The 19,948-nt window shown below is 43.7% G+C and overlaps 1 protein-coding gene across 1 annotated transcript in view; it reads right to left on the reverse strand.

The window, feature by feature from the left end:
- The window catches only part of tmem150b (transmembrane protein 150B), a 96,534-nt gene that overhangs the window by 63,332 nt on the left and 13,254 nt on the right, over nucleotides 1–19,948 (reverse strand). Inside the window, exon 2 of the mRNA XM_063062351.1 lies at nucleotides 17,176–17,250. Within this exon, the coding sequence (XP_062918421.1) occupies nucleotides 17,176–17,240 (65 nt within the window). The 5' untranslated portion in view covers nucleotides 17,241–17,250. The remainder of the gene's footprint in view (nucleotides 1–17,175; nucleotides 17,251–19,948) is intronic.

The following is a 19,948-nucleotide window of genomic DNA, read 5'->3' on the forward strand; positions in this document are numbered from 1 at the left end:
TAAATTCATACACATTACAGAATTATTCTTGGACAAAGACTCAAGTCAGGGAGCCAAGGGGTTTAAATCAATGTTCAAGGTAAGTTTATTATCAAACCACATATATGTCACCATATACCACCCCGGGATTAATTTTCTTATGGGCATTCACAGTAAAACAAAGAGGAACAGTAGAATTCATGAAAAACCACACACAAAGACTGACATGCAACCAATGTGCAAAAGAAGACAAACTGTGCAAATACGAAGAATGAATGAATAAATAATACTGAAAACATGAGTTGTAGAGTCCTTGCAAGTGAGTCCATAGGCTGTGATTAGAGTTGAGGTGAATGAAGTTGTCCACACTGACTCAGGAGTACAATGGTTAAGGGGTAATAACTGCTCCTGAACCTGGTGGTGTGGCACCTGAGGCTCCTGTACCTCCTTCATGATGGCAGCAGTGAGAACAGAGCTTGGCCTGGATAAAATTCACGTAAATGCAACATTTAAAAGCTCGCCTCAGGAACAGTGACTGTTAAATTTTTCTGAGTTATTGTAAACTCCATCTGGTTCATTAATCTCTGCAGGGAAGGAAATCTGCCTCCTGGTCTATATTTGACTCCAGATCCGGTTCCCTTATTTACCACCCATCAGCATATTTGCCTTTCCACATCTGTACCTCGCATTCATACCAAACACATATCTCTTTGTTAAGAACGTTTTTCTAATTTCTGGTTTGCAATTCCTTCACGATTATTTATTTATTTATTATTTCGATCACGTACCACCCGGCAACCCAGCGATCTAACCCCAGCCTAATCACAGGACAATTTACAAAGACTGAATTAACCTACTAATGGGTATGTCTTTGGAGGAAACTGGAGCACCCAGAGGAAATCCACACACTCACGTGAAGGACGTACAAACTCCTTCCAGACAGGGGTGGGAATTGAACCCAGGTCACCTGTACACTACAGTGCCACCCAATCATTGTAAACTGGTGCTCCCGGAGGAAGCCCACGCACTCACAGGAAGGATGACTGCATCAGGATTGAACTCTGAATTCTGGCGCCCTGAGCTGTAATAGCCTCGTGCTAACCGCTACGATATCGTGACACCCAGTTATTCAATCAACTTCTGCTTTAGATAAACTCAGTGGTTTTGCCTCCGCACCTATCCCTGCCAAAGAGTTCCACAGATTCATCACGGAGATGAAATTCCTTTCCGTCTCTGCACTGAATGGACGCCCCTCTATTCTGAAGCTGTGTCCTCTGGTCCAAGACTCACTTGCTATAGGAAACATCCTCCCCACATTACTGTCTAGGGCTTTCAACATTCAACAGGTTTCAGTGAGATTCTCCCTCATTCTTCTAAACTCTAGCAAGTATAGGCCCAGAGTTATCAAATGTTCCTCATATGTTAACCCTTTCATTCTCATGAACCTCCTCTGGACACTTTCCAATGCCAGCACATCTCCTCTTCGATAAAGGGTCCAAAACTGCTCACAATACTCCAAGTGAAGCCCTCACCAGTGTCTTATAAAACCATAACATTACATCCTTAAAAATTGCTGGTGAACGCAGCAGGCCAGGCAGCATCTATAGGAAGAGGTACAGTCGACATTTCAGGCCGAGACCCTTCCTATAGATGCTGCCTGGCCTTCTACATTCACCAGCAATTTTTATGTGTGTTGCTTGAAATTCCAGCATCTGCAGATTTCCTCGTGTTTACATTACATCCTTGTTTTAATATTCTAGTCCTCTCAAAATGTCCTTATATTTGACTTCCTCACCACAGACTCTACCTGAAGGTTAACCTTTAGGAAATCCTGCAGAAGGACTCCCAAGCCCCTCTGCATATCAAATTTTTGAATTTTCTCCAAATTTACAAAACAGTCAACTCTTTTATTTCTTCTCCCAAAGTGCATAACCATACATTTCCCAACACTGTATACCATCTGCCATTTCTTTGTACATTCTCCTAATCTGTCCAAGTCCTTCTGCGGACTCCCTGTTTCGTCAACACTACCTGCCCCTCCACCTATCTTCGTATCATCTGCAAACTTAGCTACAAAGCCATCAATCCTGTCATCCAAATTGCTGACGTATAACATTAAAAAATCAGTCCCAACACCAACCCCATGGAACACCATCAGCCAACCAGAAAAGGCTCCCTTCATTCCCACTCTTTGCCTCCTGCCAATCAGCCAATCTTCTATCCATGCTAGTATCTTTCCTGTAATACCATGACTCTTATCTGGTTAAGTAGTCTCATGTGTGACACCTTGTCAAAGACCTTCTGAAAATCCAAGTAAACAACATCCATTTACCCTCCTTTGTCTATCCTGCCTGTTTTTTCCTCAAAGAATTCTAACAGCTTTGTCAGACAAGATATCCCCTTATGGAAACCATGATAACTTCTCAAGAGAGTGAGTTTGTTGAATGCCTAGGAGATGACTTTTTGGAATAGTTTGGCGTTGAGCCGACGAGGGAATCAGCTATACTGGATTGGTATTATGTAATGAACCGAAGGCAATTAGGGAGCTTAAAGTAAAAGAACCTTTCGGAACTAGTGATCACAATATGATTGAGTTCAACTTGAAATTTGATAGGGAGAAAGTAAAGTCTGTTGTAGCAGTATTTCAGTGGAATGAAAGGGAAATTACAGTGATATGAGAGAGAGAAGTTGGCCAAACCAAATTGGAAGGAACTGCTGGCAGGGATGTCAGCAGAGCAGCAATAGTGTACGTTTCTGGGAAAAATGAGGAAGGTGCAGGGCATGTGTATACCAAAAATGAAGAAATATTCAAATGGTAAAATAGTACAACCATGGCTGACAAGGGAAGTCAAAGCTATTGTAAAAGCAAAAGAAAGGGCATACAACAAAGCAAACATGCGTGGGAAGACAGAGGATTGGGAAGCTTTTAAAAAACCTACAGAGAGCAACTAAAAAAACCATTAGAAGGGAAAAGATGAAATATGAAAGCAAGCTAGCAAATAATATCAAAGTGGATAGTAAAAGTTTTTTTCAAGTATGCTAAAAATAAAAAAGAAATGAGAGTGGACACAAGACAGTTAGAAAATGAGGCAGGAGAAATAATAACAGGGGACAAGGAAATGGCTGATGAATTAGATGAGTGTTTTGCATCAGTCTTCACTGTGGAAGACATTAACAGTATGCCTGATGTTGTAGTGTGTGAAGGAAGAGAAGTGAGTGCAGTTACTATTACAAGGAAGGAGGTGCTCAAAAAGCTGAAAGACCTAAAGGTACATAAGTCACTTGGACCAGAGGAACTGCACCCTAGGGTTCTGAAAGAGGAAGCGTTAGAGATTGTGGTGGCATTAGAAATGATCTTTCAAAAATCATTGGAATCTGGCACGGTGCCAGAGGACTGGAAAATTGCAAATGTCACTCCACTCATTAAGAAAGGAGAAAGGTAGCAGAAAGGAAATTATAGACCAGTTAGCCTGACCTCTGGTTGGGAAGATGTTAGAGTCAGTTGTTAAGGATGAGGTGATGGAGTACTTAGTGACACAGGACAAGATAGTACAAAGTCAGCATGGTTTCCTTCAGGGAAAATCCTGCCTGACAAACCTGTTGGAATTCTTTGAGGAGATTACAAGTAGGGTAGATAAAGGGGATGTAGTGGATGTTGTATATTTGGACTTTCAGAAGGCCTTTGACAAGATGCCACACATGAGGCTGCTTACCAAGTTAAGAGCCCAAGGTGTTACAGGAAAGTTACTAACATGGTTAGAGCATTGGCTGATTGGTAGGAGGCAGTGAGTGGGAATAAAAGGATCCTTTTCTGGTTGGCTGCCAGTGACTAGTGGATTTCCGCATGGGTTACTGTTGGAACCATTTCTTTTTATGCTGTATATCAATGATTTAGATGATGGAATAGGTGGCTTTGTTGCCAAGTTTGCAGATGATATGAAGATTGGTAGAAGGACAGGTCGTGTTGAGGAAACGGGTAGGATGCAGAAGGACTTAGACAGATTAGGGGAATGGGCAAGAAAGTGGCAAATGAAATACAATGGAAAAAGCATGTTCATGCTCTTTGGTAGTAGAAATAATTGTGCAGACTATTTTGTAAATGGGGAGGAAATCAAAATCTAAGATGCAAAGGGATTTGGGAGTCCTTGTGCAGAACATCCTGAAGGTTAACTTGCAGGTTGAGTCGGTGGTGAGGAAGGCAAATGCCATGTTAACATTCATTTCGAGAGGTCTCGAATACAAGAGCAGGGATGTGATGCTGAGGCTTTATAAGGCACTGGTGAGGCCTCACCTTGAGTGTTGTGAACAGTTTTGGGCCCATCATCTTAGAAAAGATGTGGTGGCATTGGAGAGGGTTCAGAGGAGATTCACACAGATGATTCCAGGAATGAAGCAGTTATCATACAAGGAATGTTTGATGGCTCTGGATCTGTACTTGCTGTAATTCAGAAGGATGAGAGGAGATCTCTTTGAAATCTTTCAAATGTTGAAAGACCTAGACAGAATAGATGTGGAAAAATTCCGGATCATTCGGGAGAATGAGGTGTTTATAGATAGTAGCTTCAGGGAGGTAGTTACACCAAAGGAGTAACGCACAGGTAATTTGGTTACCGTCAGGCGAGGGATGGGGAAAAGGCAGGCAGAGCAGGGTTCCCCTGTGGCTGTTAGAGTGAGTTTTTGGATAGATGATTCATTTACACTTAAATGACTTTGGCCGCCAGACTTCTATTTGACAAAGTACTGTGGATTGAGTCCACAACAATGCGCTTCCTAAAAAGGTGTGAAAACATGTTGGCGTCGGAAGGAAAGGATGAAGTTAGGAGGTGTGACGTTTGTAGATAGCTTCAAAAGGAAGCATTGTCTATGCATTATCTATAACTTTTTAAGTAGCGATTGCCTTTGTGTTTAGCATATAAATATCGAGCGCACGTTGGGCTAACAGACCTTTCTACCAAAAGCATCTCCATCCATATGATGCCTATTGTACCTTGTTGTGTCAAATAAAGAAGCTGCTTTGTATCTACCAGTGACTCTGTCTCTCCGGTAATTTCATCCATGCTACAACAGTGGCTATTCCCCTCTACAACAAGTATACCGATCTGGATACTGTTGGGGGGGATGACTTACCTGGGACAAACTGCAGCAGCCGGATCTCTGGCACTGGGTTGGTTCTTCAGTGCAGAAGGGAGGGTGGTAGAAGAGGAGAGCGGTAGTGATAGGGGACTTGATAGTTAGAGGTACAGAAAGGAGGTTCTGTGGTCATGACAGAGACTCCCGGATGGTTTGTTGCCTCCTAGGTGCCGGGGTCAGGGATGTCTCTGATCGCGTGCACAGCATTCTGAAGCGGGAGAGTGATCAGCCAGATGTCGTGGTACACATCAGTACCGATGACGTAGGAAGGAAGAGTGAGGAGGTCCTGAAGAGTGAGTATGGAGAGCTCGATAGGAAGTTAAAAAGCAGGACCTCGAGGGTGGTAATCTCAGGATTGCTACCTGTGCCATGTGCCAGTGAGGGTAAGAATATGATGCTCTGGCAGATGAACACATGGCTGGGGAACTGGTGTAGGGGGCAGGGTTTCAGATTTCAGGATCATTGGGACCTCTTCTGGGCAGGTGGGACCTGTACAAGAGAGACGGGTTACACCTGAACTACAAGGGGACCAATATCCTTGCAGTGAGGTTTGTTAGTGCTTTTGGGGAGGGTTTAAACTAGTTTTGCAGGGGGATGGGAACCAGAGTGCCAGAGCAGATAGTGGAGCAAGGGTGAAAATAAATGATGTCAGAAGTTCATTCAAAGTCACAAATAGAAAGGTTGTGTGTGGTGGTAATAACCTTCTGAGGTGTGTCTATTTCAATGCAAAGAGTATTGCGGGGAAGGCTGACGAGCTGAGGGCATGGATTGACACATGGAGTTACGACATTCTAGCCATTAGTGAAACTTGGCTACAGAGGGGCAGGACAGGCAGCTTAATGTTCCAGGGTTCCGAAGTTTCAGACGTGATAGAGGCAGAGGAATGAAGGGTGAGAGGGGGTTGGTATTGCTAGTCAGGGAAAATGTTACAGCAGAGCTCAGGCAGGACAGATTAGAGGGCTTGTCTACCAAGACCATTTGGGTGGACCTGAGAAACAGGAAAGGTATGACCACATTAATGGCATTGTATTATAGACCACCCAATAGTCAGCGAGAATTGGAGGAGCAAGTCTGCAGAGAGATAGCAGACAACTGCAGGAAACATAAAGTTGTGATAGTAGAGGATTTTAATTTTTCACATATTGATTGGGATTCCCATGCTGTTAAAGGTCTAGACAGGTTAGAGTTTGTAAAATGTGTTCAGGAAAGTTTTATTAATCAGTATATAGAGGTACTAACTGGAGAGGATGCAATATTAGATCTCCTATTAGGAAATGAGTTTGAACAGGTGATGGAAGGGGAACACTTTGGTTCCAGTGATCATAATACCATTAGTTTCAACTTGATCATGGATAAAGATAGATCTGGTCCTCGGGTTGAGGTTCTAAACTGGAAAAAGGCCAAATATGAAGAAATGAGAAAGGATCTAAAAAGCGTGGATTGGGACAGGTTGTTCTCTGGCAAGGATGTGATTGGTAAGTGGGAGGCCTTCAAAGGAGAAATTTTGAGAGTGCAGAGTTTGTATGTTCCTGTCAGGATTAATGGCAAAGTGAATAAGAATAAGGAACCTTGGTTCTCAAGGGATATTGGAACTCTGATAAAGAAGAAGAGAGAGATGTATGACATGTATAGAAAACAGGGAGTGAATAAGGTGCTTGAGGAGTATAAAAAGTGCAAAAAATACTTAAAGAAATCAGGAGGGCTAAAAGAAAACATGAGGTTGCTTTGGCAGTCAAGGTGAAGGATAATCCAAAGAGCTTCTACAGGTACACTAAGAGCAAAAGGATAGTAAGGGATAAAATTGGTCCTCTTGAAGATCAGAGTGGTCGGCTACGTATGGAACCAAAAGAAATGCGGGAGATCCTAAATGGGTTTTTTGCATCTGTATGTACTGAGGAAACTGGTATGGAGCCAATGGAAATAAGGCAAACAAGTAGTGAGGTCATGGAACCTATACAGATTGAGGAGGAGGAGGTGCTTGCTACCTTGAGGCAAATCAGAGTAGATAAATCCCCAGGACCTGACAGGGTATTCCCTCGGACCTTGAAGGAGACTAGTGCTGAAATTGCAGGGGCCCTGGCAGATATATATTTAAAATGTAGGTATCTACGGGTGAGGTGCCGGAGGATTGGACGATAGCTCATGTTGTTCCGTTGTTTAAAAAAGGATCTAAAATTAATCCGTGAAATTATAGGCTGGTAAATTTGACGTCGGTGGTAGGTAAATTATTGGAAGGAGTACTGAGAGATAGGACCTACAAGTATTTGGATAGACAGGGACTTATTAGGGAGAGTCGACATGGCTTTGTGCGTGGTAGGTCATGTTTAACCAATCTATTAGAGTTTTTCGAGGAGGTTACCAGGAAAGTGGATGAAGGGAAGGCAGTGGATGTTGTCTACATGGGCTTCAGTAAGGCCTTTGACAAGGTCCCACATGGGAGGTTAGTTAGGAAGATTCAGTCGCTAGGTATACATGGAGAGGTAGTAAGTTGGATTAGACATTGGCTCAATGGAAGAAGCCAGAGAGTGGTACTGGAGGATTGCTTCTCTGAGTGGAGGCCTGTGACTAGTGGTGTGCCACAGGGATCAGTGCTGGGTTCATTGTTATTTGTCATCTATATCAATGATCTGGATGATAATGTGGTAAATTGGATCAGCAAATTTGCTGATGATACGATTGGAGGTGTAGTGGACTGTGAAGAAGATTTTCAAGGCTTGCAGAGGGATTTGGACCAGCTGGAAAAATGGGCTGAAAAATGGCAGATGGAGTTTAATACAGACAAGTGTGCGGTATTGCACTTTGGAAGGACAAACCAAGGTAGAACATACATGGTAAATGGTAAGGCACTGAGGAGTGCAGTAAAACAGAGGGATCTGGGAATACAGATACAAAATTCCCTAAAAGTGGCGTCACAGGTAGATAGGATCGTAAAGAGAGCTTTTGGTATATTGGCCTTTATAAATCAAAGTATTGAGTATAAGAGTTGGAATGTTATGTTGAGGTTGCATTGGTGAGGCCGAATTTGGAGTATTGTGTACAGTTTACGTCACCAAATTACAGGAAGGATATTAATAAGGTTGAAAGAGTGCAGAGAAGGTTTACAAGGATGTTGCTGGGACTTGAGAAACTAAGTTACAGAGAAAGGTTGAATAGGTTAGGACTATATTCCCTGGAGCGTAAAAGAATGAGGGGAGATTTGATAGACGTATATAAAATTATGATGGGTATAGATAGAGTGAATGCAAGCAGGCTTTTTCCACTGAGGCTAGGGGGAAAAAAAAAGGATACGGGGTTAAGGGTGAAGGGGGAAAAGTTTAAAGGGAACATTGAGGGGGGGGGCTTCTTCACACAGAGAGTGGTGGGAGTGTGGAATGAGCTGCCAGATGAAGTGGTAAATGCAGGCTCACTTTTAACATTTAAGAAAAACTTGGACAGGTACATGGATGAGAGGTGTATGGAGGGATATGGTCCAGGTACAGGTCAGTGGGACTAGGCAGAAAAATGGTTCGGCACAGCCAAGAAGGGTCAAAAGGCCTGTTTCTGTGCTGTAATGTTCTATGGTTCTATGGTTCTATGGAAAGGATGTTTCCCATGGTGGGAGAGTTTCCTATGGTTCTATGGTTCTATGGAAAGGATGTTTCCCATGGTAGGACAAGAGGGCAAAGCCTCAGGATAGAGGGGCGCCCTTTCAAAACAGAGATGCGGAGAATTTTCTTTAGCCAAAGTGTGGTGAATTTGCAAAATGCATTGCGACAAGCAGCTGTGGAGGCCAGGTCGTTGATGTATTTAAGGCAGAAATTGATAGGTTCTTGATTGGACATGGCATCAAAGGTTGCGGAGAGCAGGCCAGGAACTGGGGTTGAGGAGGAGAAAACATAGGTTCAGCCATGATTTAATGGCAGAGCAGACTCAATGGGCCAGATGGCCCCTAATACTGCTCCTTTGCCTTATGGTCTAATGCCTCCACAATCTCCAACTACTTTGTTCACAACCCTGGGTTATAGACCAGCTGACTTACCTATCTTTAGACCTTTCAGCTTCCTAAGTACCTTCTTCTTAGTAATAGCAACTACACTCACTTCTGCCCCCTGACACTCTCAATTTTTCGGCATCCACAGTGAAGACTGACACAAAATACTTATTAAGTTTATCCGCCGTTTCTTTATCTCCCATTACTACCTCTGCAGCATCATTTTCCAGTGGTCCAATATCCACTCACGGCTTTCCTTCACTCTTTACATCTGAAAAAAAATTGGTATCCACTTTGATATTTTTGGCTAACTTACCTTCATATTTCATCTTTTATCTCATTGTGGTTTTTTTTAGTTGCCTTCTGTTAGTTTTTAAAAGCTTCCAAATTCACTAACTTCACACTAATCTTTGCTCTATTATGTGCCCTCCCTATTGCTTTTATGCTGTCTTTGACATCCCTTGTCACCACGGTTGCCTCCCTTTAGAATACTTTCATCTTTGTGAGGTATCTATCCTGTGCCTTCCAAATTGCTGTTGGAGACCCCAGCCATTGTTGCATTCACCATTCAATGACATTCAGCATGTCCCCATTACTCTTACCAATGCACCATAGAAAGCATCTAATCCTGGTCACACTGGCTGTCTCTCTACACCTCTTCCAATCTAGATGAGGGTCTCGGCCCATATGCCTACTGTTCATTTCCCTACACAGATACTTCCAGACCTGCTGAGATGTGTAATGGACAGTACACTTCACTTGCCCCATCGTTGAAATGTTCCAACAACCTGTGGACTCACTTTCAAGTACTCTTCATCTTATGTTCTCAATATTTATCACTTATTTATGTATTTATTATTATTTATTTCTTTTTGTATTTGCACAGTTTGTTGTCTTTTGCACGCCGGCTGAACACCCAGTTGGTGCGGTCTTTCACTCATTCTGCAATGGTTATTATTCATTATGGATTTGTTGAATATGCCTACAAGAAAATGAATCTCAGGATTGAAGATGTGTATTTTTATAATAAATTTACTTTGAACTTTGAAGACCACAGTCAATGATTCAGGATCTGCAAATCATAAACAGAAGAGATTTTGCCAATGCAGAAAATCCAGATGAGCACACACACACAAAATGCTGCAGGAACTTGGTGCATCAGATGCTCCATAAGCAGCATCTATGGAGAGGAATAAACAGTCATCGTTTCAGGCAGAGACCCGTCGGGATCCAATGAGGGCTCTCAGCCTGAAACATCAACTGTTTATTTCTCTCTGTAGATGCTGCCTGACCTACATTTGTGTGGATTCAGGAATAGCCTCTTCCCCTCCACCATCAGATCTCTGAAAGGCTCATGAAACCATGAACACCACCTTCTGTTTGAACTATCATATATTTTGTAATTTATAGCAATTTTTCTGTCTGCCGCTATACTGCTGCCTTAAAACAACAAATTGCACATTATATAAGATGGTGATAATAAACCTGATTCTGATTTTGAATTAGTTAATTGATGGCTCTAAACACAGAATGATGTCAGTGGAAATGTGAGTAAGACACTCAGCTCAAGGAATAGGCAATAAATATTGACCGTAACAAGCACCACACCCATCCGCTGAAGGTACCATTTAATATTTCACATGCGCACATCCCATAAAGTGCTTGTAGTTTGCCTCACGGCTCATATCACCATCACCTTACACGTATTATCGTTAAAGAACAATTATTAACCATGCCACATCAGGAAATGTGAGTGAGCCGGAATAAAATCTCAGCCAAAGATCTTTAAGGAGGTGAGATAGGTCAAAGGGTTTAGGGAAGAGGCTTTAGACCTTCGTTATGGCTCAGACAGGTGTTGGGAGTGGGGGGGCTGCTATGACTGTAAAAGTCAGGGGAGAAAGCGGGACACCAGAGTTTAGGAGATGCAGTCATCTCAGATGTTGTAGGACAGAAGAGGTTACAAGGATAGGGAGGGATCTGGAAATAAGGATCAGACTTCTGGATGCAGAATGGATATTCCCTTTAACTAGGACCAGGAAATAGACATCAGAGGTTGGTCTCAGTGCTTTGAACCAGTGTTTCCAAACTTTTCTTTGATAATGCAATGAGAATTTAAATGGAAGCACTAAAACAAAACCTTGCAGATGCAGGGAAAACAAAATATTAAAAAAACAGATGTAGGGAAAAAGTGAACATTTAGGTCAACTGAAATATCATAATCAAAATCAGAATCAGGATTAACATCACTGGTGTCCAATGGACATTGAACCCATGAAACATTACCTCACTACTTATTTATTTCTGTTTTTGCAGTACTTATTTAATTTAGCTATTATATATACAGTATATATACACACACACACTGTAAAACACAACTTTTTCTCTATTATAATGTATTGCTTTGTATTGATGCAACAAAGTTAACAAATTTCACAACAAGTGCCAGTGACTACGCGCCAGCGGCCTCAATGACTACAGACCGGTGGCATTGACCTCCCCACAGCATGAAGACCCTGGAGAGACTTGTTCTGGAGCTGCTCCGGCCTATGGTCAGGCCACACTTAGATCCCCTCCAGTTCGCCTACCAGCCCCAACTAGGAGTTGAGGATGCCATCGCCTACCTGCTGAACCATATCTATGCCCATCTGGACAAGCCAGCGAGCACTGTGAGGATCATGTTTTCTGACTTCTCCAGTGCGTTCAACGCCATCCGCCCTGCTCTGCTGGGGGAGAAGCTGACAGCGATGCAGGTGGATGCTCCCCTGGTATCATGGATTCTTGATTACCTGACTGGCAGACTACAGTATGTGTGCTTGCAACGCTGTGTGTCCAACAGAGTGATCAGCAGCACTGGGGCTCCACAGGGGACTGTCTTGCCTCCCTTTCTCTTCACCATTTACACCTGGGACTTCAACTACTGCACAGAGTCTTGTCATCTTCAGAAGTTTTCTGACGACTCTGCCATAGTTGGATGCATCAGCAAGGGAGATGAGGCTGAGTACAGGGCTACGGTAGGAAACTTTGTCACATGGTGTGAGCAGAATTATCTGCAGCTTAATGTGAAAAAGACTAAGGAGCTGGTGGTAGACCTGAGGAGAGATAAGGTACCGGTGACCCCTGTTTCCATCCAGGGGGTCAGTGTGGACATGGTGGAGGATTACAAATACCTGGGGATATGAATCAACAATAAACTGGACTGGTCAAAGAACACTGAGGCTGCCTACAAGAAGGGTCAGAGCCGTCTCTATTTCCTGAGGAGACTGAGGTCCTTTCACATCTGCCGGACGATGCTGAGGATGTTCTACGAGTCTGTGGTGGCCGGTGCTATCATGTTTGCTGTTGTGTGCTGGGGCAGCAGGCTGAGGGTAGCAGACACCAACAGAATCAACAAACTCATTCGTAAGGCCAGTGATGTTGTCGGGATGGAACTGAACTCCCTCACGGTGGTGTCTGAAAAGAGGATGCTATCCAAGTTGCATGCCATAGAAACCATAGAAAGCATAGAAACTACAGCACAGAAACAGGCCCTTTGGCCCTTCTTGGCTGTGCCGAACCATTTTCTGCCTAGTCCCACTGACCTGCAAACGGACCATATCCCTCCATACTCCTCCCATCCATGTATCTGTCCAATTTATTCTTAAATGTTAAAAAAGAACCCGCATTTACCACCTCGTCTGGCAGCTCATTCCATAATCCCACCACTCTCTGTGTGAAGAAGCCCTCCCTAATGTTCCCTTTAAAGTTTTCCCCCCTCACCCTTAACCCATGTCCTCTGGTTTTTTTCTCCCCTTGCCTCAGTGGAAAAAGCCTGCTTGCATTCACTCTATCTATACCCATCATAATTTTATATACCTCTATCAAATCTCCCCTCATTCTTCTACGCTCCAGGGAATAAAGTCCCAACCTATTCAACCTTTCTCTGTAACTGAGTTTCTCAAGTCCTGGCAACATCCTTGTGAACCTTCTCTGCACTCTTTCAACCTTATTTATATCCTTCCTGTAATTTGGTGACCAAAACTGAACACAATACTCCAGATTCGGCCTCACCAATGCCTTATACAACCTCATCATAACATTCCAGCTCTTATACTCAATACTTTGATTAATAAAGGCCAATGTACCAAAAGCTCTCTTTACGACCCTATCTACCTGTGATGACACTTTTAGGGAATTTTGTATCTGTATTCCCAGATCCCTCTGTTCCACTGCACTCCTCAGTGCCTTACCATTAACCCTGTATGTTCTACGTTGGTTTGTCCTTCCAACGTGCAATACCTCACACTTGTCAGTATTAAACTCCATCTGCCATTTTTCAGCCCATTTTTCCAGCTGGTCCAAGTCCCTCTGCAGGCTCTGAAAACCTTGGACAATGTCTCCCATCCACTACATAATGGGCTGTTTGGGCACAGGAGTACATTCAGCCAGAGACTCATTCCACCGAGATGCAACACAGAGCGTCATAGGAAGTCATTCCTGCCTGTGGCCATCAAACTTTACAACTCCTCCCTTGGAGGGTCAGACACCCTGAGCCAATAGGCTGGTCCTGGACTTATTTCCTGGCATAATTTACATATTACTGTTTAACTATTTATGGTTTTATTACTATTTATTATTTATGGTGCAACTGTAATGAAAACCAATTTCCCCCGGGATCAATAAAAGTATGACTATGACCTAGACTATATTAAATCTGATTCTGATTCTGATACATGCTATGTTGACACAGCTCCAGAATACTCACTAACAGCAAGCATACAAAGCAGTGAGCTCATCAGGGAGCAAATCTCAGTGGCACTTACGGAACTGTGCAAAAGCCTTAGGCACCATCGCTCTATATATATGTGCCTAAGACATTTGTATATATAGATATATTGCTGCCACAAAACAACAAATTTCACAACATATGTCAGTAATATTAAACCTAATTCTGATTCTGTATTAATGTAAAGTTCAGGAAAATGTCTGCCAATTAAAACTTGAGCTACATTAATTGTTTCTTAAAAATTAAACCCTAGAATGAACTGAGCCTTAGAACTCTGGCATTTAAAAGAATGACAGGCAATTTCATTCAAATGTCAAAGTCAAAGTCAAATATGCAAAAAAAAAACTGTAGATGCTGGAATTCATAGCAGTGCCCAGCTCTGCATCCCGAGCACGTAGACGGCCAGGGAGTGCGCAGGGCCTGGAGTCGATTGCCACGTTTACCATGTTTTGCAGCAACACACACAAACTGCTGAGGAGTTTATCAGGTCAGCTTCTATGGAGGGGAATAAATAGTTGATATTTCGGACCAAGACCCTTCATCAGGATCTTAAAGGGGGAGAAAGCCTGTATAAAAAGGTGGAGGGAAGGAAGGTAGAAAGATGGTAGGTGATCCAAGTGAAGAGGTGATAGGCAGGAATGATATCAGAAGCTGGGAGGAGAAAGGTGAAAGGGTGGAAGATGATGGAATCTGATGGGAGAGACTACCATTCAGGGCCCCAAACAGTCCTTCCAAGTGAGGCAAAACTTCATCTGTAAGTCTGTTGGGGTTATCTATTGTATCCGGTGCTCCTGGTCTAGCCTCTTGTATATCGGTGAGACTCGATGTAGATTGGGAAACTGCTTCGCCGAGCACCTACTCTCCTTCCACCAGAAAAAACAGGATCTCCCAGTGGCCATCCATTTCAATTCTACTCCCCATTCCCATTCCGACAGGTCAGTCCATGGCCTCCTCTACTGCCGCGATGAGGCCACACTCAGGTTGGAGAAACAACACTTTATAGTCCGTCTAGGTAGCCTCCAATCTGATGGCATGAACATTGATCTCTCAAACTTCTGGTAATTGCCTCCCCTCACCTGCTTCACCACTGGCCATTTCCATTTCCCTCTCTCACCTTGTCTCCTTACCTGCCCATCACCTCCCTAACTCCCTTTACCCTTGTCTCTTTACCCTTGCAGTGTTTTAACGCTTCCCACAATGATCCCGCATCTTCTGATCCTAGGTCACCTCTTTCTAAGGATTTGATTTCATTTTTTACCAATTGCACTACCCCATTCCCTCTGCCTACCTGCCCGTCCTTTCGATACAATGTGTATCCTTGAACATTAAGCTCCCAGATATAATCTTCTTTCAGCCATGATTCAGTGATGTCCACAACATCATACCTGCCAATCTGTAACTGTGCTACTAGTTCATCTACCTTATCTCATGTACTGTGAACATTCATACATAACATCTTCAGTCCTTTATTCATCACGCTTTTTGATTTTGTTGCCCCCTTTTTACATTGCAACTCATCCTGTAGACTACAATTTAGCCCTATCATCAGCCTGTCCTTGTTGGCAGTCTCACTACACACTGCCTCTGTAAACCAACTCCCCCATCCTCAACCCTATTACTCTGGTTCCCATCACCCTGCCAAATTAGTTTAAACCCTCCCGAACAACTCCAGCATACCTACCCACAAGGGTATTGGTCCCCCGCAGACTCAAGTGTAACCCATCCCTTTTGTACAGGTCATACTTTGCCCAGAAGAGATCCCAATGGTCCAGCAATCTGAACCCCTGCCCCCAGCACCAGTTCCTCTACCACACATTCAGCTGCCAAATCATTCTATTCATACCCTCAGAGGCATGTGGCACAAGCAGCAATCCAGAGATTACTACCCCGGAGGTCCTGTTTCTCAGCTTTCTGCCAAGCTCCATAAAATCCCTCTTCAGGACCTTCTCACCTTTCCTACCTATGTCGTTAGAGCCAATATGTACCAAGACTTCTGGCTGCTCACACTCCCCCTTTAGAATGCCACAGATCTAATCTGAGACATCCCTGACACTGGATCCTGGGAGTCAACATACCATCATGGTGTCTCTATCACACCCAAAGAATCTTGTCACTGTTCCCCTAACTATAGAATCTCCTGTCCTCGTCACCTCTCTTCTCTTCTCTCAGCCACAGTGCCAGAGTCTATGCCAGAGACCTGGTCACTGTGGCTCCCCCCGGTCAGTCATCCCCATCAACAGTATCCAAAGTGGTACACTTATTATTGAGGAGAATAGCCACAGGGATCCAGTGCACTGGAGGCCCAGTCCCTTTCTTCTCCTGACAGTCACCCACTTACCTACTTCCTGAAACCCAAGGGTGACTACCTCCCTGTAGCTTCTGTCTATCACCTCCTCAGTCTCCCATACGAGCCATAGTCCTCGAGCTACAGGTCCAGTTCCTTGACATGTTTTTTTCAGGAGCTGCAGCTCGGAGCACCTGGAGACTGTTGTGTGTGAAAATCCCAGGAGGTCAGCAGTTTCTGAGATACTCAAACCACCCCCTTTGGCACCTACAGTCATTCCACAGTCAAAGTCACTTAGGTTACATTTCTTTACCATTCTGGTCTGAACAGAAACTGAACTTCCTGACCATGCCTGCATGCTTTTATGCATTGAGTTGCTGCCACATGATTGGCTGATTAGACATTTGCATTAACAACCAGGTTAACAGGTGTACCTAATAAAGTGGCCACTGAGTGCAGAGAGAGTGTTTGAAAGTGAATCTACAGTTTAATTCGATCCACACTGACAGCACAGTGGTGATCTATAGTTTAATTCAATCCACACTGACAGCACAGTGGTGATCTATAGTTTAATTCGATCCACACCGATGGGACAGTGGTGATCTATAGTTTAATTCGATCCACACCAACAGCACAGTGGTGATCTACAGTTTAATTCGATCCACACCAACAGCACAGTGGTGATCTACAGTTTAATTCGATCCACACTGACAGCACAGTGGTGATCTACAGTTTAATTCGATCCACACCGACAGCACAGTGGTGATCTATAGTTTAATTCGATCCACACTGACAGCACAGTGGTGATCTATAGTTTAATTCGATCCACACCGATGGGGCAGTGGTGATCTATAGTTTAATTCGATCCACACTGACAGCACAGTGGTGATCTATAGTTTAATTCGATCCACACTGACAACACAGTGGTGATCTATAGTTTAATTTGATCCACACCGACAACACAGTGGTGATCTATAGTTTAATTTGATCCACACCGACAGGACAGTACAACATATATACATACACAATCATCAGCATGTGGATACTTACACAGCCCAGAGGCCACCTGCCGCAAAGATGGCCAGCAAGATTGGGAGCAGAGCCCAGATCCACATTCTGCACCAGCTGGAACAGATCATAAGACACTGGTTATTCCAAAGCACAACACCAATCTACAGTTAACTTTCCCACAAGCATTTACCACAGGCAGCACAGTGGCGCAGCAGGCAGAGTCCATGTCTCACGGCTCCAGCAGTCTAGGTTCAATCCCAACCTCTGCTGTTGCCCACGCAGAATTTACATATTCTCCTCGTGACTGTGGGCGTTTCCCCAGGGGCTCTGGTTTCCTCCTACATCCCAAAGGCAGGCATGTTGATGGGTTGACTGTTGGTAAGGGCTGGATCTGGGAGAATAAAATGGGATAGTGGGGCATGTGTAAATGGGCAGTTGATGGGCAAGGTGGTCTCAGTAGGCTGAACAGCCTCTTTGTGTTGCCTGGCTCTGCAAGTTACTGTGAATAACATGGACTTCTGTCTGCATGGATTGTGATCAAAGGGCCATTGTTGTGATGAGGTACCTGGTAGAAGTCATAGAGCACAACAGCACAGAAACAGGCCCTTCAGCCCATCTAGTCCATGCTGAATTGTTATACTGCCTAGTCCCATTGACCAGCACCTTGATCTTAGCCCTTCCCACCCCTCCCATCCATGTACTTATTTCTCTGAAATGTTGTAATCAAACCTGCAACTATCACTTCCACTGACAACTCATACAACACTCTCACAACTCTCTGAGTGAAGTTCAATGTTCAAAGTAAAATTTACTATCAGAGTGCAAACATGTCACCACACACAACACTGAGATTCTTTTCCTGTGGGCATACTTAGCAAATCTATAGAACAGTAACTGTAAACAGGATCAATGAACAAAAAAAATGCATAGTTGCAAATATAAATAAATAGCAATAAATAATGAGAGCATGAAATAACCAGATAAAGAGTCCTTAAAGTGAGACCATCGATTGTGGGAGCACCAGAAATAGGATGAGTGTAATTATCCCCTTCTGTTCAAGAGTGTAATGGTTGAGGGGTAGTAACTGTTCTTGAACCCGGTAGTGTGACTCCTGAGGCTCCTGTACCTTCTGCCTGATGGCAGCAGCGAGAAAAGAGCATGGCCTGGGTGGTGAGGATTTTTGATGATGCAGCAACATTTTATGTAGAAGTGCTCAATGGTTGTGAGGGTTTTACCCATGATATACTGGGCTGAATCCACCACCTTTTGTAGGATTTTCTGCTCAAAGGCATTGGTGTTCCCATACCAGGCCGTAATGCAGACAGTCAGCACCCTTTCCACAACATACATCAAAGTTGCTGGTGAACGCAGCAGGCCAAGCAGCATCTCTAGGAAGAGGCGCAGTCGACGTTTCAGGCCAAGACCCTTTCCACAACACATCTGTACATGTTTGCCAAGGTTTTTGATGACATGCTGAATCTCCACAGACTCCTGAGGAAGTAGACATGCTATCGTGCTTTCTTTGCAATTATATTCATATGAAAACGTCTCCCCTCAGGTTCCCTTAAATATTTCACTTTTCGCACTTAACCTATAACCTCTAGTTCTAGTCTTACCCAACTTCAATGGAAAAAAGCATCTACCCTGTCTATACCCTCATAATTTTGTATATGTCTGTCAAATCTCCCCACATTCTCATATGTCCCAGGGAACAAAGTCCTGACTTTTCTGAAAGATAATCCTGTCAAATGTCTACCTAATAATAGATGTAATCTAGGGTGGTTTGAAGAGTCTTTCAGTCTTTATTGGAATGCATCTAAGACAAGATAGTTCTTTAACCTTAATGTTCAGTCTCTGATCAAAATAATACTCTATTAGAGGAAATAGTTATAAATAAATGAAGTGGCATTTTAAAACTGTGCAGCAGGTGTTGAATCTGTGGAATTCTCCCCACTTGATAGCTAGATGAAAGTTGATAAGGTTGTTAAGAAGGCGAACTGTGCGTTGCAACACACATAAAAAATGCTGGTGGAGACAGCAGGCCAGGCAACATCTGTAGAAAGAGGTACAGTCGACGTTTCAGGCCGAGACTAACTGAAGGAAGAGCTAGTAAGAGATTTGAAAGTGGGAGGGGGAGGGGAGATCCAAAATGATAGGAGAAGACAGGAGGGGGAGGGATGGAACCAAGAGCTGGACAGGTGATTGGCAAAAGGGACATGAGAGGATCATGGGACGGGAGGCCTAGGGAGAAAGAATGGGGGAGGGGAAAGCCCATAGGATGGGCAAGGGATATAGTGAGAGGGACAGAGGGAGAAAAAAGAGAGGGGAGGGAATAAATAAATAAATAAACAAACAAACAAACAAACAAATAAATAGATAGATAGATAAATAAGGGATGGGCTACAAAGGGGAGGTGGGGCATTAACGGAAGTTAGAAAAGTCAATGTTCATACCATCAGGTTGGAGGCCACCCAGTCGGAATATAAGGTGTTGTTCCTCCAACCTGAGTGTGGCTCCATCTTGACAGTAGGGGAGGCCGTGGACAGACATATCAGAATGGGAATGGGACGTGGAATTAAAATGTGTGGCCACTGGGAGATCCTGCTTTCTCTGGCGGACAGAGCGTAGGTGTTCAGCGAAACGATCTCCCAGTCTGCGTCGGGTCTCACCAATATATAGAAGGTCGCATATGTTGTCCTTTCAGTCGGTGGATTGAGTTCAAGAGCTGCAGGGTAATATTGAAGCTCTATAAAACCGTGGTCAGACCACACTTGGAATATCGTGCTTAGTTCTGGTCACCTCATTATAGGAA

Source organism: Mobula hypostoma, chromosome 11, assembly GCF_963921235.1.
Source record: "Mobula hypostoma chromosome 11, sMobHyp1.1, whole genome shotgun sequence".
Taxonomy (NCBI): Eukaryota; Metazoa; Chordata; class Chondrichthyes; order Myliobatiformes; family Myliobatidae; genus Mobula; species Mobula hypostoma.